The sequence below is a fragment of the Vicia villosa genome, unplaced genomic scaffold (assembly GCF_029867415.1).
Source record: "Vicia villosa cultivar HV-30 ecotype Madison, WI unplaced genomic scaffold, Vvil1.0 ctg.000027F_1_1_2_unsc, whole genome shotgun sequence".
Lineage (NCBI taxonomy): Eukaryota > Viridiplantae > Streptophyta > Magnoliopsida > Fabales > Fabaceae > Vicia > Vicia villosa.
Genome location: NW_026704960.1, coordinates 18716 through 44039, shown reverse-complemented (window position 1 = coordinate 44039; position 25324 = coordinate 18716). Strand labels below are relative to the sequence as shown.

The 25324-nt window shown below is 32.6% G+C and overlaps 3 protein-coding genes across 5 annotated transcripts; 2 read left to right on the top strand and 1 right to left on the bottom strand.

Annotated features, from left to right (window-relative positions):
* Positions 1-7207: 7207 nt before the first annotated feature.
* On the bottom strand, positions 7208-9585 carry LOC131622258 (serine/threonine-protein kinase PCRK1-like). 3 transcript variants are annotated; one of them, XM_058893283.1, is made up of 6 exons: positions 9340-9477; positions 9154-9238; positions 8657-9054; positions 8271-8531; positions 8055-8177; positions 7208-7899 (listed from the first exon to the last, which is right to left on the bottom strand). In XM_058893283.1, the coding sequence occupies exons 2-6, from the start codon at positions 9173-9175 to the stop codon at positions 7387-7389; spliced, it is 1317 nt and encodes a 438-aa protein (XP_058749266.1). In that variant the 5' UTR covers positions 9176-9238; positions 9340-9477; the 3' UTR covers positions 7208-7386. The 3 variants fall into 3 exon arrangements, with proteins under 3 accessions (XP_058749266.1, XP_058749267.1, XP_058749268.1); XM_058893284.1 differs by having other exon boundaries at positions 9150-9238; positions 9340-9390; XM_058893285.1 differs by lacking the exon at positions 9154-9238 and having other exon boundaries at positions 9340-9585.
* Positions 9586-13899: 4314 nt separating this feature from the next.
* LOC131622257 (putative white-brown complex homolog protein 30) lies at positions 13900-18991 on the top strand. The gene is made up of 14 exons (XM_058893282.1): positions 13900-14153; positions 14236-14309; positions 14451-14723; positions 14999-15062; positions 15163-15309; positions 15388-15422; positions 15556-15629; positions 15723-16594; positions 16713-17009; positions 17088-17576; positions 17895-18043; positions 18135-18424; positions 18524-18657; positions 18832-18991. The coding sequence occupies exons 1-14, from the start codon at positions 13900-13902 to the stop codon at positions 18986-18988; spliced, it is 3309 nt and encodes a 1102-aa protein (XP_058749265.1). The 3' UTR covers positions 18989-18991.
* A 3129-nt stretch (positions 18992-22120) lies between these two features.
* On the top strand, positions 22121-24858 carry LOC131622254 (uncharacterized). Its single transcript, XM_058893280.1, has 7 exons — positions 22121-22495; positions 22643-22739; positions 22826-22941; positions 23700-23747; positions 24118-24143; positions 24363-24498; positions 24654-24858. The coding sequence occupies exons 1-7, from the start codon at positions 22168-22170 to the stop codon at positions 24764-24766; spliced, it is 864 nt and encodes a 287-aa protein (XP_058749263.1). The 5' UTR covers positions 22121-22167; the 3' UTR covers positions 24767-24858.
* The last annotated feature ends 466 nt before the right edge of the window (positions 24859-25324 follow it).

Sequence of the window (25324 nt, the reverse complement as noted above, 5' to 3'; positions counted from 1 at the left end):
ATTATTTGACACATAAAATACATAAAATAATTTATTATTAAATATAAATGGTTTAAATTTTTTAATAAAATAAATAAATTAATTAAAATGAAAATTTTAAAATTTGATATAAAAGAAAATATGATAGGATACATAACAAAATTAGAAAAAAAAACATAAATAAACATAAAAGACTTATAAAAAAATCAAAAAAGTGAAATGATTATGATTTATATTAAGGACAAAAATTTCAAAATAATTTGAAGGTGGAGAATAATTGTAATAAGTTGATAGAAGCAATCGAGAAAAATCACACAGAAGAGAACAATAATACAAAAGAAAATGAATAATTTAAAATATTAAAATTAAACTGAGGATATTATAGTAGTTATGATAATTTTTAAAATATTAAAGTTGAGATTCCCTCCCCTCCCCTCCAAATCCCTCCAATTTGGAGGAACGCAAAAAGTGTGTTTTGGAGAGATTTTGCTCCCCTCCCCTTCCCTCCCCTCCCCTCATAAAGTTTGAACCAAACACATTTAATTAAAAATATTCCCTCCCCTCCCCTCCCCTCCATCTACCCCGAACCAAACACACCCTTAGGACTGCGAGTGGCATAGCCACATGGAGACTCATGACCACCCCGAAATTTTATGATTTTTGTAAATAAAATAATAGATACTAAATGCAATTTTAAATATTTTATTGTTTTTATATAATAATAGTGTTGTGCATATATTATCAAATTATTCAACTTAGCAAGCAGAGGAGTGTGGTTTAGTATCTTGTAGGTTAGAGATGGCAAACAGGCATGTCCGCCCCGTTTAACCTCGTCCCGCAGAAACCTGAAAAAACAGGACGGGACGGATATAGTTAAGACGGCGGGCCTAAAATCTTGACTCACCTTGCAAAAAAATGAGGGCGGGGGATGCCCGTGGGCTTCGCACCTTTTATGCCTAAAATATACAATTTTATATAAATTCTCGTGCCCGCAAAAGCTCGCAAAAATACAGGGCGGGATTGACATATTAGAGGTTGCGAGCCTAAAATCTTGATCCGTCCCGCGAAAAAAGTGCAGGCAAAACAAGCATGTCCAACAGGTCTAACCCGTTTTGTCACTCCTACTGTAGGTTACGGGTTTAATTCTTCTTGAAATTGTTTTATTATTTTTTGTTTTCTTTGAAATACCTAGAATCGAACCATGTAATTGAAACTTAGACTTAAAATTTGAATCACCGCATGAAGCTACAATTTTTAATTCATAGTTGTAATAAATGCTATTTATTTTTTTGGCCCCCTTAAAATTGTGTATCTAAATCCTCTAGTAATTGTATTTATACTTTGGGCTCAATGGAGCAGATGAGATGAATGATATTCATCTTATTCGGCCTTTGGACGACCCAAAACACTTGCTCCTAGACTCGTTGGGCTTATTAACATAGAGTGATTTGAATGGTAGCACTTCTTCCTCCTCTGATGAAACTTGAATCACATTCCATTTTTTTATTTAGTGGGGATTTTAAATTTGAGATCATCTCTCTGATCGACGATTCTGAAACGAAAAGAGTGTATGGAAACTCATTTTCTAAAAGAGCTTAATCTAATGATTCTCTAGAGGATTTATTTTCAGGGAAAGCCGACGCGGATAAGGATCCTATCGAGAAAATGATGCCCCCCATCTTGAATGAGGAAGAAATAAAATTTATTAAACAAATGAGGGAACATGTCGGTAACTTCATCTGGCTATAGCAGGGAATAAATGATCATGAGTCTATCGATGTTGAAATCACACGTCATTTGGAGTACCAGGGAAACTTTAATGTTGTGTCTTGGATCAGTTATGGTGATCAATTTAAAGCCGATGAACTGATCCGAAAGGGACTTTGGTTAGTTGATCCAAATAATACCAATAAATATTACTGGGTAACCGCTAAAGTGATAGGGGCTCCTTCTACTTTGAACATTGTTGACGCGATAATCAATGTTGACATTATGGTTGGCAATCCCTCAAATTGGTTGGTTCTTCCAGTATATTCGACAGAGAGGATGCGCATATATTGTGAGGGTTGCTCGATTCATCTATATGGGTGCCTCTTTACCAGGTCGAGGACACGTTTGTCCTTTTCTAATTTTGAGGTGGTTGTGATGAACTGTCTGAGAGTTGCCCCCTCGCAAATTCACTTTAGAGCTTGGGTTTACATAAAAGTGTTCCAATTCTATGTCGAGCATAAATTTTGGAAACCTTTTCTTGAGCTTTTTTTAATCTTTTTTACGCGGCCCGCACCTCCCGAGATGACGCCCGAGATTAAGTGTTGATCTTTATTTGTCCCAGTGTCCCTTGGTTTGACTCTTTTACCAATGATTGGAGTAATTTTCTTGAACGTTTCATTTTGGTGAAACCTATTACTCCTGAAGCTCATTTACATTATGCTCGTTTTCTGCCCCAGTCAAGTTCACTCGTTCTTGTAAGAGCGGTTTTCTCAAGTACTGGTCTCGAGTTCACTTCCGCTGACCCCTTTTTTCTTATCATACTATACTAAGTCTTATATCCTCCGAGGAGGTAAAAATTTAAGAGAATTTGTGTGCTTGGTATCAAGGGCTCGACTATGAAGAAGGATTTGGTATTGGAGAAGTGCCCCCTTCTCAGTGTAAGAAGAGATAGATTGATACTTGTGTGATTATGAGTGTGCTCGACCATGTTGAGAGGAAGGAACTCTTTGGTGAGAATGGGGCCCGAGCACCTTTTTTTAACAAGTATAACTTGTATCTTACAGATAACATGAATCGGTTGCAGAGGCTTCTCGTGCTTGCCAATGACCAGGGTTACGACTGACTCATTGGGTCAAGTGGTGGATATTTTTGTTGTTGCGATTACTCTTGATCCGGTGGTTGAGACACCGACTACAATTACTACCCCTGCAACGATTGCGACTACTATTCTAGATACAATTCCTGAGGTGGAACAACTAATTATTGCAGCAGCAAACCTTTTTGTTCATGAGCCCTTCCATCTCATTCTCTTATCAAAAGAAATCTTGGTTATTGCTCATCCACTCCTGTTGAAAGGGGTTCTTCTAAACTGATTCATTTGCTTAAGGATGCTGAGTTGAAAGCTCTTACTCTTTTTTTCGGCTCCTTGTCACTCTTTCCTCTTGGGTACCCACCCCCTAGAGGAATTTGTTGTTGTTATTGTTGTCGAGGACCTAACATTTATCTGGGATTTTTTGCGGAATTTTTTTTGGAATGATTCTCGCACTCTATTGAGGGATATATATGTGGTCTTTATTTTAGTGCTGTCTATTTAGCTTCTATCTTAGTCATTCATTTATTTAAATATTTCTTTTTAAAACAACTTTAATTTTTAAAATAAAATTTGAACCATTAAATCAAGGGATGAGAGATGGCCGGAGTTTCATCATTGCATGTGATCCATTTTCAAATTATATACTTTTCACAATTGGAAGCAGATCACCCTCCTGCACTTTTCCTATTGTTTTCCTTCATGCACTCCATCTAATGACTTGGAACTAAGTAAAATAAATAAAGTTGTTTTTGAAAAGAAAAAGTGTTTTAGATGAATGGTTAAGATGAGAATTAAATAGAAAACACTAAAAAATAGACTCGAGAAACTCGAGAGAATCAGGTCTCTCACAATTTTAATATATTTAATTATTTTAAAAATAATATAATTTTTTTATAGGAAATTATTTAAAGACGTTTGAATTTGCTATAAAAAACAATACAGTTCCTTTGATCTATGGGCGAGGTTGGGTTTAGATGGAATCTGGTGAAAAGAAAAAGACGGTTCAGATCAGTTGCTCAGTGAAAAGGGCAGAGAATCAACGTCTATGATTGGTGCAGGATTCTCACAAATTAGCTCTTTTAAAATACTGCTATAACAACAACGTGGCCTATTTTATTTTGGTATATTTTTGGCAAATTTGTTTGTATCATGACTTGGACGTAAGTCTTGATCACGACAATTTCTTTAGTTAATTTTTTTATGACATACTAGTATAAGGTAATCTAAATCTAATGCTTCAAACATTATATCATCACAATTTTTGTGTTTGCACCAATCGTTTTTGTGATGATGATCTTTGTTGAATTGGAGAGGACTTTAATGGAGAAGAAATAGGGGTATATTTGTGTGAGAAGATGTATACATACTTTTTTTTCTTCCAATTAATCTAAATTATTAGTTTAATCTTATCTAACCATATTTTATATATGTTTTACAAACGAGGGAGTTAAAATTTACTTATGGAAAATCAAACCAAATAATAGGACTAAAGGGTCGGATTTTTGTAAGCAGAAAAGTTAGATTTTTTTATAAATCTATTCAGTTAAATAGGCTATGCCACATGTCATAAAAAAAATCTTTTAAGTCTATCAGACCGAGTTATTTTAATAAGGTTCTGTTTGGTAAAACTAGCTGATAGCTGATAAGCTAGCTGGTAGCTGGTAGCTGATGACTGATAGCTGGTAGCTGGTAGCTGATGACTGGTAGCTGATAGCTGATAACTGGTAGCTGATAAGCTATTTTGAGTGTTTGGTAAATTAACTGTTACATTAGCTGATAAATGCATAATGACATAAAAGGACATTCAAAAAATAAATGCGAGTATCAATAAAAATATTTTTTATTAATTTTTATTCAATAAAAATAAACACATTAATAATCACATGCGAAATATTTTAAATATTATAAAATTAATTATAACAATATATATATATATATATATATATATATATATATATATATATATATATATTAAATATATAAATTTTGTAATTTAATTTAACAAAATAATTAAAATAATAATATTGTAATTTTCAATTTAATTATATTAGTTTTTAATAATAATAATAATAATAATAATAATAATAAAATTAAGTTTATTGTCTAACATTCCACGGTAAAGCTGCAATACTATTATTACTAACATTTCTTATTCCCTCAATTAAAACACAATTAATTTAATTTAAATCACAATAAAATATATAGGGTAAAAATGGATTTTTAATAAAATACTAAGGGTACAAATGGAAGAAAAGATAACAAGCTAAACGCTAAAAGCTAAAAAGCTACTTCAATTAGCTTTTGAGAAAAAAGCCAAAAGCTAGTAAAAAAACTACAAGCTAAATGACAGTTACCAAACAAAGCTTTTTTATTGATACGAGCTGAAAAGCTAAAAGCTACTTTTTGTGTGTTGCCAAACAGACTCTAAATATAAATAATTTAGGCTCTGTTTGGTAAAACTAGCTGGTAGCTGATAGCTGATAGCTGATAGCTGATAGCTGGTGACTGGTAGCTTTTAGCTGGTGACTGATAGCTGATAAGCTAACATGAGTGTTTGGTAAATTAGCTGTTTCATTAGCTGATAGATACAAAATGACATAAATGATCATTTTAATTAATAAGAATAATAATATTTTATTAAAGTAATAAGGGTATAAATGGAAAAAAAAGTCACAAGCTAAAAGCTATAAGCTCAAAAGCTACTTCAAATAGCTTTTGATAAAAAAACTAAAAGCTAGTAAAAAAGCTACAAGCTAAAAGCTAAAATAGCATTACCAAACAGTACTTTTTCATTAATATTAGCTGAAAAGCTAAAAGCTAAAAGCTAAAAGCTTTTTTGGGTCTTACCAAACAGACTCTTATTATTTTTTATATTATATTTTGTATTTTATATTAAAATATAGAAATAAAGTTTAAAAAAAAACTTTAAAAAAAACCTTTAAAAAAACTCATGAATAATGTTATAAATTGATTTTATATGTTCTTCCAAACAAATAATCTCACAAAAGTTATGCTACTATGTAAGCTCAAATAAGTCAATGTAAACAAATATTTAGTCTCATTGTATTTTTTATTCTCTAGTATATTTATATATTATTTAAATTGCTTATTTACATATGTTCAAATGATATAAGCTTTTTAAGTAGGCTAAATAGACATTCGAAAAGACCAAATTCAAACTGAAAAATAAGTCTATGATAGACTACAGTTAAACTTAAGCTTTACAAAATTTTAACATGCCAGACTCAAACTTAGCAAAACCTAACACGGGTCAGCCTATTTCCACTCTCACCTTCACTTTATATGTCACTTTATTTAATAGGTACATTTTAACATAAATTTCATATTTGCCGAGGACACAACGGTTGTGGGGAGAGGGTGTTGAAAAAATCTTTGGTGTATTAAGGCTATATTTAAGGGACTCGAATTGGTTTTCCAACTAAAAATCAATTTCTTCAAAGCAAAATTTATGGGGTGAATGTGAATAAAAGTTCATGGAGTGTGCATCTCATTTTCTTTATTGCTGTAGGGATGTTATTTCTTTCAAGTTCTTAGGCAATACCGGTTGGGGCTAATCCACGTAGATGCGCAACTTGGAACCCTATTGTGGACAGTCTGAAAAGAAAATTATCAATGTGGAAGACACGACTTTTATTGATTGGGGGAAGGGGAACGCTGCTGAATTGAATTAAGTGTTATCTAACTTACCAATTTATACCATGTCTTTCTATAGAGCCCCTATCAAAATTATCAACGAGATTATAACAATTTAGAGTCGATTTTTATGGTGCGGCAACGAGGATAAGAGATGCATTAGTTGGGTGAGTTGGAATAATGTTTTAGTAGGGTTGAAAAATGGGTCTACCTCATCAGATATATGTCCGTTTCGTCTGTATTTTTTTATTGAACGGATGAAGATTTTAGCCCCTTATTCTTTAATGTGTCTGCACCGCTCCGTCCTTTTTTTTTTTCGGATTTTTGCAAACACAAACTTTTACATATAATTTTGCAATTTTTAGATTTAAAAGGTTCAATGCCTGCAGGTCCGCTCATCCTCATTTTTCCTTAACAGTTCAAGATTTTAAATCTGCACCCTCAAATAAGCCCGCTTCATTCCACTCTATTTTTTGCGGACTTTAATAGAACAGATTTAAACGAGACGAACATACTTGTTTGCTCCCCTAATTTTCAGTACTTGATGTCAATTGCATTGAGGAATAAACTTTATCTCTCAATTATAGAAACTTTAACTACTAAGAGAGTGTTAAATGAGTTCAACAAGACACACTTATACATGCATGATTATTTGATGAATATATAACATGTTCACAAAAACACAACTCAACTGGTCAAAATTAAAATACAACAGCACAAGGATCATGGAAATTCTGAACAAAATTTGCTTCCCAGGGATTTAAACTTGAATTTCTATGCAAGAATCATCCATGCAATTTGTGTATTTAATACTAAACTCTACAAAATTTCGAAGGACTTTTATATGTTACAGGTAAAATTGCAAGATACAAGTAAACAGTAACAGTTTAAAGCTATAATCTAAACCAACAATCATTTCACTTCAGTCTCAATAATCATTTTTGTATATTTCATGTTCTTAAAAGCTTTGGTCTCCACATCTTAAAAAACCAATTACTTTCTCTAGACTTCTGATCCATGCTCCGTTTCTTCGCGTTATTCGTTTCAACGTCTTGAGAAACTTCTACTCTCGAAACATTCTTCAAGGGTAGTAGTGAATTAGCGTCGGATGATGATTCCATTATTCCATTCACCATTCCCAAAACCTCACTCATCTTCGGGCGATTCTTCGGGTTTTTAACTAAGCAACGGTTAGCTATATTAGCAAGTCTTTGGGCTGATTTGAGTACTTGTTTCTTATCAAGTCTTGGATCCAATATCAGTTGAAATTTCTTTGTATCTGATAGGTACGGCTTTATCCATTCCAACAACTTCTGTTCACCCTTGGGGCGATTTCGATCTAAAGGGCGTCTGCCAGTAATGATCTCATAAAGGAAAACGCCGTAGCTCCATACGTCATTTTTCGATGTGAGACGTCCGGTTTGGAGATATTCAGGAGCTGCGTACCCCATTGTTCCTACAACCTGACAAACATAAACATCCATTTCAACATAAGTTGTCTATCCAAGTCACTAGATTACGCATCGAAGAATGCTAGCATCACAATCTCTAACAAACTCTCTGCATATGCTAACGATATCTCAATAACAAAATTATAGATTAATAGAAAAATCTATACTGCTGTTGAGACATGAGTTAGTCCATCCGATGGTCCCAGTCTCGCTAATCCGAAATCTGATAGCTTTGCATTCCACTGATCATCCAAAAGGATATTCGAAGATTTGAAATCTCTGAAAATTATCTAAACAATGTGTACACAGTTAGCATGACATTCATCAAATTTGGCTCATCGGGTATCCTAGCTTTTCGGAAAAGTTACTATAGACCTATATACCTGAAAATCCATTTCTTCATGCAGGTATGTTAATCCACGAGCGGCGTCTTGTGCTATTTTTAATCTCCTACTCCACGGGAGAGGAGTCTCTGCTCGGTGAGATAAATGGTGTTCCACACTTTTGTTCGGCATGTATTCATAAATCAAAAGCCGTTGGATTCCTCTTTCGTCATCATCGGCACAGTATCCCACTAATTTCACAAGATTTGGATGCTCAACAATGCCTAGAACATTCACTTCCGTCACCCATTCCCTATGCCCCTGAAAAGCAAATCCATTTCTAAAGCAATAAGATAAACAAACACACATGAACACAACTATTGATCACGGAATTCGCCAGTCGTGCCTACGTCGTAGCAGCAGAATAACATAAGCAAACACCTTACCTGCACTCCTCTTTTACTAAGTTGTTTAACAGCAACCTCAATTCTTTTAGAAGGATCATCTACACTTCTAATTACACCCTGATAGACACAACCGAACCCGCCCTCTCCAAGCATAACCGACCGACTGAAACTCTTGGTGGCTGATTTCAGTTCCGATACAGTAAACACTCTAAGGCTACTCGGCCGTTGGGACAAATTCGGAGGCGCGTTCCTCCTGAGAGATTCCACACTGCCACTATCCGAAACCTCCCGAGAATTCAACTCAGAACCACCTCCTCTACCTTCAACATCAACATACGCCGAACTGTCCGACCGGCCCGACGCAGATTGCATCCCTTTTGGTTCATCTTTCTTATTACAAGAATGGAATGAAAAACACTTCATAATACCAAACCAAACTGCATTTTCACAAGGGAAACATGATATAGCCATTGAAAATCAAAATTGAAAAAGTATAGGATGATGAAAACTTGTGAAATTGAATTCAACTCACCTACTTGTATCAAATAACTGTATCATCAAACAACTTCTCTATCAAAAACTATGAATCACGGACACCGGAAACAGATACAAATATGACACCTTGACAATGAATAAATTAAATATAATCACAATTTCAGTCATAGACACACACCTTTAATTCTACAGATTACAAAACTTCATACTAGGAAATTGAAACTAACCGATGATGTAAAGAGAAAAGTATTCATGTATCAAAGATCCTTCAACTCCTCTTCCTTTAAAACCGGTTAATTGAAAGTTGGTAGAATGAAAGGAAGAAGAAAGGGAGTTGAATGGAATTGGTGATGCTATGTGAAAACTGAAAAAAAGAGGGTGTTTTGGGTTTGATTTGAGGTTAGGATTAAACCCGTGAGATACGGAAACATGACATGTATTAAGGTTAAGGTCAACAGAAGTGTTGCTAAGAATAATTAGTGTATTTTTTAAGATTATAATTTACTCCGTTTGAATGTGGAAAGGGTATTGGAGTCCAGGAAATTTTTGTTCTTTTTGTTACTATTAACCAACGGATTGAAAAGTAACCAAAGAAACTAACATGGTTGGAAAATAAACAAGGAGCCATTCTTTACGTTACGCTACAGCTACACCGATTGTCACTCACTTCAACTGCTTCACCGACATTATTATAGTAACTATCTTTAATGATGAATTCATTCCTCATATTTATTTTACATTTCTCAATATTCTTTTCATCACGAAATTAATCAATATTGTGATTAATTAAAATAGTTTAGAGGCTATTTAGTGTTTAGAGTCTTTTTGACAAGAACAATAATGGATGTTTTAGTTTTTTTAACGGTTTCAACTCATATCATCTAAAAGAAACTTTGTTCGATAAAGATTTTTTTATATGGATTTTAACTTATTTTTATATGTTTTTGGTTTTTTTTCCATATATTGCTTAAATTAACATTTAAGCTTATAGTTTTTAATTTATTAGTTTTTTTTTCTACTTTTATATTTATTACTTTTATATAAAATTTATTAATTTTGTACAATTTAAGATAAAATAAATATATATATTTTTAAATTGTAACATTTCTCCATTCTATTGTTTGTGGCTTTGACTTCACCTTATCCCATATTTAGGCTCTGTTTGGCATGCCATTTTTTGAGCTTATGTCTTATAGCTTATAACTTATAAGCTCATATAACAATAAAAGACCTGTTTGGTAATCGTCTTTTCATTACAAGCTTATAGCTTATTTTACTAACTTATAGCTTATTTTTCAGACGCTATTGCAAATAGCATTTTAGCTTATAGCTTATTGTTTTTTCTTTCATTTTTACCCTTATTATTTTAACTAAAATCCACTTTTACCCTCTATAATTTATTTTAATTTAAAATAAAATAATTATATATTAAATGTCCTTTATGTCATTTTAATTAATCAGCTAGTTGAACCGCTAATTTTACCAAACACTTCAATCAGCTTATCCGCTATAAGTCATCAGTCGTCAGCTATAAGCTATAAGCTACCAGTCATCAGCCATCAGCCATAAGCTATCAGCTATCAGCTAGCTTATTAGTCAGCCGCTATTTTTACCAAACAGAGCCTTACCCTTTTTTTTATTGTTGTTATTCTTCACTCCTACTCCATCATCTGTTGCATGTTGTCAAAATTTACATATGTGAGTTGAATACATTTTAATTTTATGTTTAATTTTAGGTATATATTTAAAATATTTTACAAGTGTTTATTGTTACATTTAGTTTATCAAATAAAATTCATATAATTATAATATATACTCCTAAAAGATCATATATCAACTAACTTATTGATTAAAAATATCTTTTATTGTTTTACATTATTGGTTAGTAAAACCGTTAATTTATTAAACACTTCATTTAACTTATCAACTATCAGTCGTCAATAATATATTAACAATCATCAATTATAAACTAACAATTATTGGTCATTAGTCATAAGCTACCATCTAGCTTATCAATTAATTTTTACAAACAAAATCTTATGATTTTTCATATGTGATTGCGGAGGATCTAAATAACGATGTGACATCAATCAATCATATTATTTTCAAGTTTGAAATTGTATTTGATCACAATAATGAAAATGAAATAATGTAGAAGATAAGAAGGTCCCAATTAATCAATAAACAATTAAGCATATAATCTATAATCTATAATTATATATAAAGGGGATAGAGGTGTTTGGGCTGGCCTTTTTTCCTTCCAAAATTATCCTTCCATTGTCAATTATTTCAAACTTTATTCTCTAATTTATTTTAAAATAATAAATGATTAAAGGGAAGTTGAGCAGTTACAGTTTAAAAAATCATAACACAACAACCGCAGGTAAAACCCGCTCAAAGTATTTTACCCATTCTTCTAAATAAACTACTTCATTTTGTGCAACTACTAACACACAACTTTCATTATATAACACAATAGGGTAACATAGGGAAATATTTTGAAATTTTTGCGTATGCATCTGTTTGCCTCTCTCTCATATAAATACACATGAAACTACATAGTAACTGCATGAAAAAAACTGCAGTCGTTTTGTTTTTTGTTTTTAAAAGAGAAGGATGATACAATATAGTTAGAATCTTTTTCTCTTCAATGATCGCATGTCTCGGTGGCTTTCTTCTTCTCACTACTATAACACAAGTAAATTATTTATTTAGATTTTGGCCAATTCTAAATTCAAATTATTTTTTGGCTTTTTTTTTAAAATTTATTTGTATTATTGATATTGAGTTTGTACCAAAGATCATTGTACAAAAATTAAACATTGTTAGATCCAATTCAATTTATTTGCTTACACTTAGAATTATGTGTTTTGTATCATATTTATATTCAAGAGACATAACAGGGTGTGACAAGTAGAACTTATTTCTTTACATTGGGTCTGGTTTTAATCCAGGAAAGGGTTTATTGGATTAATTTCTTTTTAATAAACACACATTTTGAAGTTAATCCGTCTGTCTGCTTTTTGTATTGTGCAAAGTGTAAAATTATATACGATACTTTTTATTTAGTTTTAATTTTAATTTAAAGGATTTAATTGATAAAACATGTGATATTTATTTATATATTCATTAAATTTTCTTTTTAACAATAAATAACAATAAGAATAAGTTCAAACGTTGTTAAAAATAATAAAGAGAGAGTAAAGGGTTTTAAAAATTTCTTTTTACAAATGTCACACATTGTTTGCTAGCATGAGATGGAGGGAGGGGGGGGGGGGTGGTTTAACTTTGATTACTTCATTAATAAATTAATTTAAATTACACAAATAATTTAAATTTAAATTAAAATTAACTAAAAAATTAACCGTATGCGCAATATAAAATTACATGTGTCTTCGAAAGTGTATATCACAAAATTTACACAAAAAATATCTATTTATATTTAGATGCGTGAGCGAATTAAAAAAAGGGACAATGAAGAAACAGTGGACTGATAAATACGAGATTAGTTAACGACAAATTTCAAAGATCAATAACGAAAGAATACGATCCTTCACAAATTTTCACTACATATTACTTTGGTAGACATTTAAATACTTTTCGGCTATCCTCCATCTTCTCATGAAACAAAGTTTAAGAAATCATACTTACCTCTCCCAAAGTAAATAAGCATGATATGATATGTATCTCAAACAATGGTTTAACATAAATACATAAAATACGAGGTCACATAAAATCAATTTGTATAGAGTTGTTCAGATGATAACTTATACAAAGTTCAGACAGACAACTTAAGGAGGTATTTCGGTCTAACTACTATCCTACTTTGGACGCTGGAGGTTAATGTTTAAATATGATTTATCCGTCACAAAATTTAATAAGGACATATTTAATTATAGTTAAAATGTGACAAATTTTGAATCATGTGCGATAATCTGCACTGCTCCCCTCAAAGACGGTCATGCTCACAAATTGGAGGAATTATTTTTTATTAGATATCTGGAGGGAAGGAGGGAGAGAGATGTTTATACTTTTTTATGTGTGCACGATAAAAAGAGTTGAGAGACCAACATGAGAGTGCATATCACAAAATTTACACAAAGTAATATTCATTTATATGTTGATGTTGTGCGCATTAAAAAAGTGGAGAAACGGGCACGGGAGTGCCCGTTTGAACACTAGTAAAAAATAGATACAAGAAATTAATAATCAAGATCGGTGCAATTGTTACCTACGTCTGTCTGGATGATTGCATCTCGGTGGAAAGGAAATCCATTAATTATAAATAGTCAATTGTTACCTATAATTATTTATTTTTTAATTTTTTAATTCTACCATCTAGTAAATAAATACCATGGACATAACTTTTGTAATAACAATATAAATACACCAATAACTAATATGAACAATGGTCATCTTTTTTATTTATCAATTTTTTAAATATGTGAAAGGAACAAATGCGACAATTATAAGTCACATAGAGAATAATATTTAAGTGCATAGAATTGGTATTATCAACATCACTTTTATTGGTACTAATTTATATTTAAATTTATAAAAAAAAATCTATTTGACTTTTTTATTTATACAAAAAATGCATAAACTTTCACATTATTTTGAATAAGAAACATAGCTCCAATACCCACATCCTAAGCCTTTCATTTCTCTCCTCCATTTCTTCACACCATTGTCACTTTGACCAAAATCAAAATCAAAATCTATCACTCCAATTTCTGCATTCCTACGATTCCTTGTATCTAATGTCTTCATCACCATGTTAACAATTCATGCCACATTATACATTGCTTCATGATCAAGCAACATCTTCAAAAAATGTTGTAATGGAAATGAATCACATTTTATTCTTGTCCATTTATACCATCACAAATTTGCTACTACTACCTCATGTTCTATGTCTAGATCAAGGTAATTCTCTTGCACCTTCGTTTTTCACAAAGGAAATCTACAAACAGCTTGAAGGTCTCACTACCACTTTGACAAAAGATATCAAAGAAGATTTAGGTTTCTGCATAAAGGATGTGTATGTATTATATATTCATAATTTAATTAATTATTTGTTAGGCTAATTTGTCTCAGTTGTTAATTAATTCACCATTTTTCAGGAACAAAGATTGGGAGGAAGCCTTTAATTTTAAGGGGAGATTGGATTTTGTGGAGGCTTGTGTTAAGCAAAAGGGTATGTATAATGTAATACATGAATGAACTGTTCAAAATAAAATAGCTATAAAAAACGCAGTTTGGTCAATTGTGCCTACGTCACTGACAGGGGAGTGGCAGCGGTGAATTTTAATTATTCCGAATTTGATTTAATTGACAGGTGATTTTACTGATAGAATTTGTACCACTGCTGAAATAAGGAACTACTTTCAGAGTTTTTTCTTAGAAGGAGGCACATCTGCGAGCTACGTAAAACCTAACAAAAATTGCAACTTGACTTCATGGGTTTCTGGTTGTGAGCCTGGTTGGAGTTGTAGTGCTGATGAGAAAATTGATCTCAAAAAGGATGTAAAGGATGTTCCTTCCAGAATCAATGACTGTCAACCATGTTGTGAAGGGTTTTTCTGTCCTCAAGGGTTAACTTGCATGATAAGTAAGTATATATCTTATTATTCGTCTCATGTTTTTGGAGGTTCTGTGTAGGTTAGCCGCAGTTTAACCATGGCAAAACAAATAGAGAGCATATTTAACCACGATTTAACTGTGACAATATTTTATAAGGCCATATTTGGTCATAATTTAATCATGACAAATTTTGGACCCTGAACAGTAGCCTTGTACACCTTCAAAGACGGCTCTATTATGCATCTTATTGTTTGATCTTTGTATAATGTTTTTAACTTTTGTTATTTCCTTCTCTCAATGAAGCATGTCCACTTGGTTCTTATTGTCCACTTGCAAAACTGAATGAAACAACAGGAGTATGCGATCCGTAAGTTCTAATATTAAGATCTAGATTTTTTTTCTCGATCGTTGTTTATGCGTATCCGTGCAATAACTACTTTGATGTATGGAAATTTAAACATTTGCAGATATAGTTATCAAATTCCTGCTGGAGACTCAAACCATACTTGTGGTAGTGCTGATATTTGGTCTGGTGTTGTGAACAATAGTAATATCTTTTGTTCTCCGGGATCATATTGTCCCTCTCCCACGCGCAAAGTTTCTTGCGATGAAGGGTATTTCTTGCAATTTACAAGAATCTATAATTGACTTATGAGAATCCATGTTACTGATATCATGTTCTCCCGTTTCAGACATTACTGCAGAATGGGTTCAACTCATCAAAATCGTAAGTTTTAATTAAAGATTAGTTTCGATACACTTTCATTATAATTAGCAATATGATTCTTCTCTTATGTCCGTTTACGCGCTTTACCTTGTTGTTTTGTGAAGACCTTACTTTGTATTGTTCATTTGTGAAGCATGCTCCAAGTTGAGTAGCTGCAATCCAAACACATCGACCCAAAACATGCATGCTTATGGCGCTTTGATTATTGTAAGTAGATTCCGATCTAGAATTCGACGAAACCATCTTTGATAAAGTGTCATATCGTTCCTTCGTCATATTTTGGATTATTCTTCCTTGTAGGTTGGTATGAGTACTACTCTGATCTTCATTTATAACTGTTCTGATCAAGTTCTAGCTACTAGAGAAAGACGGCAGGCTAAATCGAGAGAAGCTGCAGCAAAACACGTAAGAGAAACGGTACAAGCTCGCGAGAGATGGAAACAAGCAAGAGAGTTGGCTAAGAAAGGTTCGGCGGGATTGCAAAAGCAGTTGTCTCGAACCTTTTCGCGCAAGAAATCCGGTAAGCCAGGCGAATTATTTCAACCAACGCCTCCAGATTCTTCAAGCAAACCAGGGCAAGCGTCGAAAGGCAAAAGTAAGGAACCTAGCGATCTTACTAAAATGATGCATTCCATTGAGGATGATGGACCTGAAGGACTTGATTTTCAGATTGGTGATAAGAACATTAAAAAGCAAATGCCGAAGGGGAAAAAATTACAAACTCATAGCCAAATTTTAAGGTATGCTTATGGTCAGATTGAGAAGGAGAAAGCTCAGCAAGAACAAAACAAGAACATGACGTTCTCGGGACTAATTTCGATGGCCTCTGAAGGCGAGGAAGTAAAATCAAGACCTTCGATTGAGGTAGCTTTCAATAATCTAACCCTTACTTTGAAAGGTAAAAACAAGCACATACTCAGGTGTGTGAGTGGTAAAATCATGCCTGGTCGAGTTTCGGCTGTTATGGGACCCTCAGGAGCTGGAAAAACAACATTTCTTTCAGCTTTGGCTGGAAAAGCAAGAGGGTGCAATCAGTCGGGATCAATTCTAGTTAATGGAGAAAACGTATCCATTCACTGTTATAAGAAAATTACTGGTTTTGTGCCACAAGATGATATTGTGCATGGAAACTTGACAGTAGAGGAAAATCTTCGTTTCAGCGCAAAATGCAGGTATCTGATTTTCCTCGAAAAGCTACTCTCTCCACTAATTGTTTTAATATGTTTCGTTTAGTTTCTATCATCATCTAATTGTTTACCATATTTAAACTTCGGTTTCTTAACACTGTAGGCTCCCTGCAGAGATGGCGAAACCAGATAAGGTTCTGATAGTTGAAAGAGTGATTGAGTCCTTGGGGCTACAGCCAGTAAGGGATTCTCTAGTTGGGACGATAGAGAAGAGAGGCATATCCGGAGGACAAAGAAAACGTGTAAATGTTGGACTTGAGATGGTGATGGAGCCTTCATTATTAATCTTAGACGAACCTACAACTGGTTTGGACAGTGCATCTTCAAGTTTACTTCTTAAAGCGCTTCGCCGTGAAGCTCTTGAAGGTGTAAACATCTGCATGGTACTTCACCAACCAAGGTAACATGCTTTTTCCTAAGTTTTTCACCAAGATATATGTATCTTTATATATTACAGTTTGATTTTATTATGTTGCAGCTATACTTTGTTCAGAATGTTTGATGATATAGTATTTCTAGCCAAAGGTGGTCTCACAGCATATCATGGTCCTGTGAAAAAAGTGGAAGAATACTTTGCTGGCATTGGAATCCCGGTACCGGATCGTGTCAATCCTCCTGACCATTTCATTGATATTCTTGAAGGTTTAGAGAAACCAACTTCAGGTATAACTGTTGAAACACTTCCTGTGAGATGGATGCTTCATAATGGATATCCAGTACCAACAGATATGCTTCATTTGACCGATCAAATTGCCGCTCCTTCATCTGCTGCCTCAGATGCAACTAGCACGTCAAAGGGTACCGAGGAATCTTCTGATCAATCCTTTTTTGTAGAGTTTTGGGAGGATTTGAAGAGCAATATTAGGACGCAACGAGATCAAATAGAAGCAATATTCTCAAGAACAAAGGATTTGTCCGGCCGAGAAACTCCTAGTGTAGTCCATCAATATAGATACTTCGTTGGCCGGTACAAAATTCATTATTAGAGCATATGAAAATATCTTATAGTATATTGAATTATGTTAGATCTAAATGATCTTTGTTTGTCTAGTAGTACTAGTTTCATATTGATAGAAAGGAAGTTCAGTTGCTTTGCAGTCGGACACGTAGACACAATTGGCAGAACTTCGTTACCAGACATCATGTGTTCATTGTTTACGTTTTTTGTATCTTTAGTCTTATGAAACAGGATTTCTATTCTAATACTGATCTTTGTTGCAAAAAAACTTCATAAATTGCATATTTTGAATGAGTTGTTTATCCTTGATTAAGTTCAACTTTTCAGGGTTGGCAAGCAGCAACTAAGAGAAGCAAAATTACAAGCAGTCGACTATCTCCTTTTATTGGTCGCCGGCGCTATCTTAGGAACTCTTACCAAAGTAAACGATGAAACATTCGGGTCCCTTGGTTATACATATACAGTCATTTCTGTTTGTAAGTTTCAAACCTCGCTATTTCATTTGAATATCATCAGTATGCCGATTCTAGAAATGAAACCTCACTTATATATTGCATATATGTGCAGCTCTACTTTGCAAGATTGCGGCTCTCAGATCATTTACTATGGATAAATTACAATACTGGAGGGAAAGTGCAGCTGGGATCAGTAGTCTAGCCCATTTTCTCGCAAAAGATACGATCGATCTTTTCAGTACAATCACCAAACCTGTAGTTTATCTCTCCATGTTCTTTTTTTTAAGTAATCCAAGATCAACCTTTGTAAGTAATTATTTAGTTTTGGTTTGTTTGGTGTACTGTGTCACCGGCATGGCTTATGCATTAGCCATCTTCTTTCAACCTGGTCCTGCTCAGCTGGTAATTATCATATCAATAAACTCACTGCATCTACATCGTACATACACATTTTCTTACAAGCTGTTGCTGATAATTACCGCGCCTCTTTTTCCTTTCTAGTGGTCCGTGCTTGTTCCGGTTGTTATGACTCTCATTTCCAACCAGACTAGAGATACTGCATTTATGAAGATCCTAGTACAGTTCTGCTATCCGAAATGGGCTTTGGAGGCTTTTATCATTGCAAATGCTGAAAGGTCTGTTTTAGACACTGCGTGAATGCATTCATGCATGTAGGCCTAAAATCAAATGCGTGAACGCGCATACACTCACGCACGTGTACAATTATGTAAATCTACATTGATTTCCATATTTGGTAGTATCTTTTACACTTTTTCTAATAATATAACAATTTGTTGTTTTTTCTTTAGGTACACTGGGGTATGGCTGATAACTCGATGTAGTTCACTAAAGAGCGGTAGTTATAATGTCAACTCGTGGAACGCTTGTCTGCTTGTCCTCGTTTTGTATGGAATAATTGCCCGGGTTATAGCCTTCATTTGTTTGGTCATTTCCCAAAAGAGGTGATTTGGGATGTGATATTTCGCAATTCAGATCCTCTAATTGTCTCTGGCCTCTTCAACCAAAGGTCAGCAGACTTTAATTGTAGAAGACAGAGACAACGGATAGAACATAGGTTTGAAGTTTTGAAGGTGATCTCAGTGTATAAATCATAGTTTATAAAATGTGAATGTGATGTTAGATTCAGTCCACTAAGTAGGTTTAGCCTTATACATATTCTTACCTTTTAGGTTTTCATGTAAAGTTGTTGTAATCTTGCTTACTTTGGTGTATAAGTAAACTTTACTTAGCAAAAGATACAGTATAGAGCTTTCATAGCAGATTAACCATTTGCTTCTTATGATTAGGTTTTGTATGAATTGTTACACAAACTTCTATAGGATGTTCAGGCTTTGAAATAGGACAATTTTTCTTTTACTACACTTTTATTAATAAGGTCAAAACCAAAACCTTCTAGTGGAACCAAAAACTGATGATGAAGAAGACAATATATATAGTCAAGGATGATGGGTCTGATTATGGTCATGTTCTTCTCATGGTCACAGCTAGGAATGTTCAAATAAATCGGTTATTGAATTTATCCATATCCATATTCATAACCGGTTATTAAAAACCGGTTAATTATCAATATGGTTTTAACCAAATCCATATTTTGGATATATTAATAATATGGTTTTAACCAAATCCATATTTTGGATAACCATATCCAACATAAAAATTTAATTGGTCTATTATTTTTAAATCACAAAAAAATATAAATTTTTAAAATATTTTGCAGAAAGAAAAAAAAAACATAAAAATAAAAAATCGAGTTTTTCGAAAAAATCGAATTTTCTGAAAATACCAAAAAAATGAGTTTTTCGGAAATACGAAAAATCGAGTTTTTTTTGAAAAATTAAAAAATCGAGTTTTTTTTAAATACGAAAAAATCGAGTTTTTCGGAAATACGAAAAAATCGAGTTGGTTGGAAATACGAATAAATTCAATTTTTTGGAAATACGAAAAAAATTGAGTTTTTCTAAAATAGATGATAAATCGAGTTTTTTTCGAAAAAAAAAATGAAAAATTGAGTTTTCGAAAACACGAATAATTGAGTTTTTCAGAAATATGAAAGAACGAGTTTTTTTTTTGAAAAAATGAAAAATCGAGTTTTTTTTGAAAACACGAAATAATCGAGTTTTTTTGAAAAACCAAAAAAATCTAGTTTTTTCGGAAACACGAAAAAATCGATTTTTTTTTCTGTAAAAACAAAAAATCGAGTATTTTGAAAAAACGAAAAATTAGAGTTTTTTTTGAAAAATCGTGTCTTTAAAAAATATGAAAAGTCGATTTTCCAAAAAAAATAATATTTTAATAACTTCATTTTAAATTAAATTTTTAAAATGAAATTTTTAAATTTAAAACTGGTTATAAATTTTGGTCATGGATATAGCCGGTTTATAACCGGTTTTGAAAAAATAAATCCGGTTATGAAAATTGGTTTTAAAATCCGGTTATACTAAATGGATAATATATGGATATGGATTGGTTATGGACAAAAACCGTTCATGAGCATCCCTAGTCACAGCCAATTATGATTATGACGATTCAAAATCTTGGTACCTTGCTCAAATCACATGATTGGCTATAAAGATTGATACCTTGACTTAACGTGTGTTTGGATTGGCGGTGAGTATAATTGATTCTAGCATAATTGAGTTTGGTAGAATTGATTATGACTGAATTAAGTTTAACATAATTGATTTATGGTTGATTACATTTATGTTAAAAGTGAGTTGAACAATAAAGTTCAATGTAAAAATCACTCAGAATTAATTCTGAAGATAGAAACTACAAATTTAACTTCAAGTAGAATCAATTATACTTTTGATAAAAACAAACACCTCAAAATCACCAAGAATCAATTTTATACCTCTAGAATTGATTATGGATCTTCCAAAAGTCAATCCAAACATGCTATTAATCAAGAAGAGGAAGGTGGTTTTTTTGCAGTAATATTATGATAAAAAGGAAGGAGTGACGGTAAATCTTAGTTTAGGTTTTGTATAAAAATATTAACGGTGGTAATAACAATTTCATTGAAGTGCTTGATTTCAATGAAAACGTAGTTCAAACAATTTCATTGAAGTGCTTGATTTCAATGAAAACGTAGTTCAAATTCTTCAATGTTTCATTGTTGTAGTTTCTTTTTAATAGGGATCATGGGGTGGTTGTGATATTGAATGACTGAGATTTATTCTTGCCTTTCTTATTTTGTATTTACTTAACATTTAACATTTTCCTTAAATTAAATTAAACAATTTTTAACATTCACAAACCAAACCTTTAGGTATAAAAATTAGGCACTATTACACAACAAACTAATTAATTCTTAAAGACAATATGGAATAAGAAAATGAGGTCTTTGCTCTAATTTTGAATAGAGTTAAAAGGTAGTGCACTGACATCCAATAGAAAACTATCAATTAGTCATGTCATTAAATTATTTTTTAAATAAAAGAGTGATTTAATTGGATACATGATGATGATTGGTTGACGGTGTAAAAATATTTTACACTGTTAGTGCATCATCCCTTTTCTCTTTTGAATAACAAATATGGATTTTAAAATAAGTTATTGTAAAAAAAATTTGGTGAGAAACACATACAAAATTGAACTAAAAATTAATTATAATATACTCCTTTTATGAATAAGAAAATGAGGTTATTGTTATTTAACTTTTATTTTAACTTCTTATTCTTAATTAAAAGAAATACTAAAATTAATTATGAATAAGAAAATGAGGTTATTGTCATGTAACTTTTATTTTAACTTTTTTTAAAATAATCTAATAATTACGATGTATTGATGATGCAATTTTTTTTAAAGTATCAATATTCATATTCATCAATTAAATTCTATATTATATGTGTATATATAATAAAAGTATAAATGAATATTCTATTAACATACAAAGTGTTAGAAATAAAAATACAAATACAGTGTGTTAGAATCTGGTACATCTAGCTCGGGTGGATATAAACTAACCAAAAACAAAATCGAGTGTCACACGATCGGTTTGAAGACACGAGTAACCGTTGATACTTGATAGTAACACTTGTTAAACATACATAGTACATGTTGTCATTAGTCATTACTAACATGCTAGGACTAAATCACTAAAACAAAAATAAAAACAAAAAAAAATGCAATTTATGAAACCGTCGTTTCGTAACGGTAGCTTCTGCCACACCGTGTCCCGCTCCTTATTACTAACCTTAAACCCTAACCCTTTCATCTTCTCCTCCTCACCAATTCGGCCTCTTTCCTTCTCCTCTTCATCAATGGCATCCACTCACTTTTCTTCAACCTCCGCTCTCTCTCTGGAGAAACAATTCGGCGAGTTCAGAACTCACCTTGAAGAATCCGGAACCCTGCGCGACCGAATTCGAACCGTCGTTTCGGAAATTGAGTCCACCACAAGACTCATGTATGCTAACATTCTTCTAGTTCATCACTCTCGCCCTACTCCAGGTACAAATATATCTCATGCTTCTTCCTTAAACCCTAATCGAAATTTGCCTGTTTTGTTTTATGCTTCTAGTTTTCGTTTTTGGAAAGTGTTTTCTCACTGTTCTTTGTTAATGTGGGTTTTTTATTTTATTTTTGGCATTTGGATAGAACTTTTAGAGAAGGCTAAGTCTCAGATTGATGTTCTGAAGGAAAAGTACAAGCAACTTGCTGATATTCTTGGAGGATCTCCTGGTCAATACTATAGGTGATTCAGGTTTTTGATTAACTTTTCTGTACTTTATCTATCTTTTCATTTTGTGGGAAAGTTGACATTGGTTCAATATCATGTAGGTATCATGTTGATTGGAAGAGTGAGACACAATCTGTTGTTTCTATGCTTACTTTTATGCACTGGCTTGAAACGGGAACACTTCTCGAACATAAAGACGCCGAGGAAAAACTCGGGTGTATGTCTTGATGATACTCTCCTTAGTTACTTATTCACATGTCGATTTATGTTTCATTATTTTCTATTATTTGAGTGTTTATGTTGGTGCATGTATATGTTGATGTTGTTTGTTGCTAATTGAATACTTTATTAAGTCTTAAGATTCTAAGCAGTAGGGGACTGTGAAGTCAGTTTTCTGTTTATGGTAAAATAAGTTTATGCATGCCATGATGGTAGAGGTTCATCATTAGACAAAGTGTTCAAGTATCTAACATGTACAAATTGTAATATAAATCCTACTTACATGGTAAAAAGGAAAATAAAAAGGAACCTCTTGCAGAAGGGTTGAACATGAAAGCAGATATTAGCTGTACAGGTTTTACAATGGTTGTTGTGCTGGTATATTTGCAAAGGATATACAGGAGGCAACACAAGATTCACCAGGGGCGGGCGGACAGTACCCATCGCCCGAAGCCATGTCACTAGTTTCCCGCCTACTCCTATTGTTATGAGCGCCCGTTTATCACAACGTGCACCTATTTTCTAGTTATATCGCCCCGGCCTGGATTACTCGGCCATTTATGGAAATGTGGGTACTGAGAATAAACCATGAATGTCTTTTCTGACTGTGAATAAGTCGCAACTAAATTTGATCTCTTATTTTCCTTTTCTTTTTATTGCCCATAATGTTAACTTCTACCTTATACCCATTCCAAGTATTATGAGATTTATAATGCTAGCTATCTATATTTATGTATATTGTTAACTATTTTGCAGTGAACGGTCCGGAGGAGTTTAGTCTAGATGTTGAAGACTACCTCGTTGGTGAGTGTTCCACAAATGTATTTTGTTTCATTGAATGGAATGCAATAGTTGTTTGTTGCTGTTGAGTAATTAAAATTACCTAAGAAGTAAGAACATGAAATGACTGAATAAAATCATCGTTTTACACTTAAATTTTCTAGGCTAGTTTCTTTTGAATGAAGATGGAGCAATTTAAATATTGTTATCATCAAGAAATGAGTGTAGCGGTTAGAGTCCATATGTCTTTCAGGGTAAAGTAACAAGAAAATAAAATGACATGGTTGGCATATAGTTTCAGAAATCTTGATTTTTAATCTCTTTTTACTCCGTGACATCTCCACGATTTTTTACAGTTATGCAACATGTACTGATGCAATTTTATTTCATGCAGGTGTTTGTTTCATGTCTAATGAATTGGTAAGAACTATTTTTCTTCTAAATTTTAAATATCAACCAGTAGAAAATGTTGGAGATATTTAACACAATGTTCTGAACTTTTTGCCAAGAGAAATATTGTCTAGAGACTTGAATGTGTATAAAATATAAATGCATATGCATGGCCACAACAGATTATAAAATTCTGTTATCTTTAAGGAAAAGACATGATAACAGTTGCTCCTATTTTGTAACTTGCAGCCAAGGTACGTGGTTAATCAAGTAACAGCAGGTGACTATGATTGTCCAAGGAAGGTCTTAAAGTTTTTAACAGAACTTCATGCTGCATTCCGAATGCTCAATCTACGAAATGATTTTCTGCGTAAAAAGTTTGACGGTACGTTACTGCTTTAACCTTTTTCCAATGCATCATTTTTTCTCCTTTTTGTGTCCCTGCTACAATCCTCAAATAATGTTGATGGCCTTGCATTCGATTCTGTGAGAAATACCTATATTTCGGCCGTTTGTTTGACATGTTTCCGTTGTTGGCAGGCATGAAGTATGACCTAAGAAAAGTAGAAGAAGTATACTATGATGTTAAGATTAGGGGTTTGACACCCAATGGCGAGTCTATTGGAGATCAAGGAATCAAAGAACAATCTTAGTATGTTAGAGTGTATGGTATAAGCCTATGTATCTAATTAAATCTACATTTATTTATATTTGTTGGTTAAGAAGACAACCCCTCTAAAATTTACTCTGCTTTTGTGGCCTACTGTTTTTGAAATAGTAGGGATGGCTTTTTTATAATTGTTTTTTAGGCCAACAATTATTTATAATTGTTGGTGAAAGAAGTTAAGGTTTATAGCAATGGTATATGATTCTGGAAATATACTTTTTCAAAGCTTTTGTGAGAACTTAGAACCTTGTATTCCCTATCTTTTAGATGTAAAACATCGAAGTTTACTAAAGATAAACAAAATTTTAAAATTGATTTAAAAAAGAATATAAAATTTAAATTTCATTAGTTAAAACATTTACTAGACAGAAAATTTGTATAAACTGAAAGTTGTTTGATAAACACGAAAATTGATATACTTTATACAATTTTTAAAGGTGTTATGGTATTTCTAAAACTTTTTAAAATTTTAATACTTTACAACTTTGTTATATAGATTTGATTGATTCAATTTTACTCTAATCATTCATTATTTCATTATGTA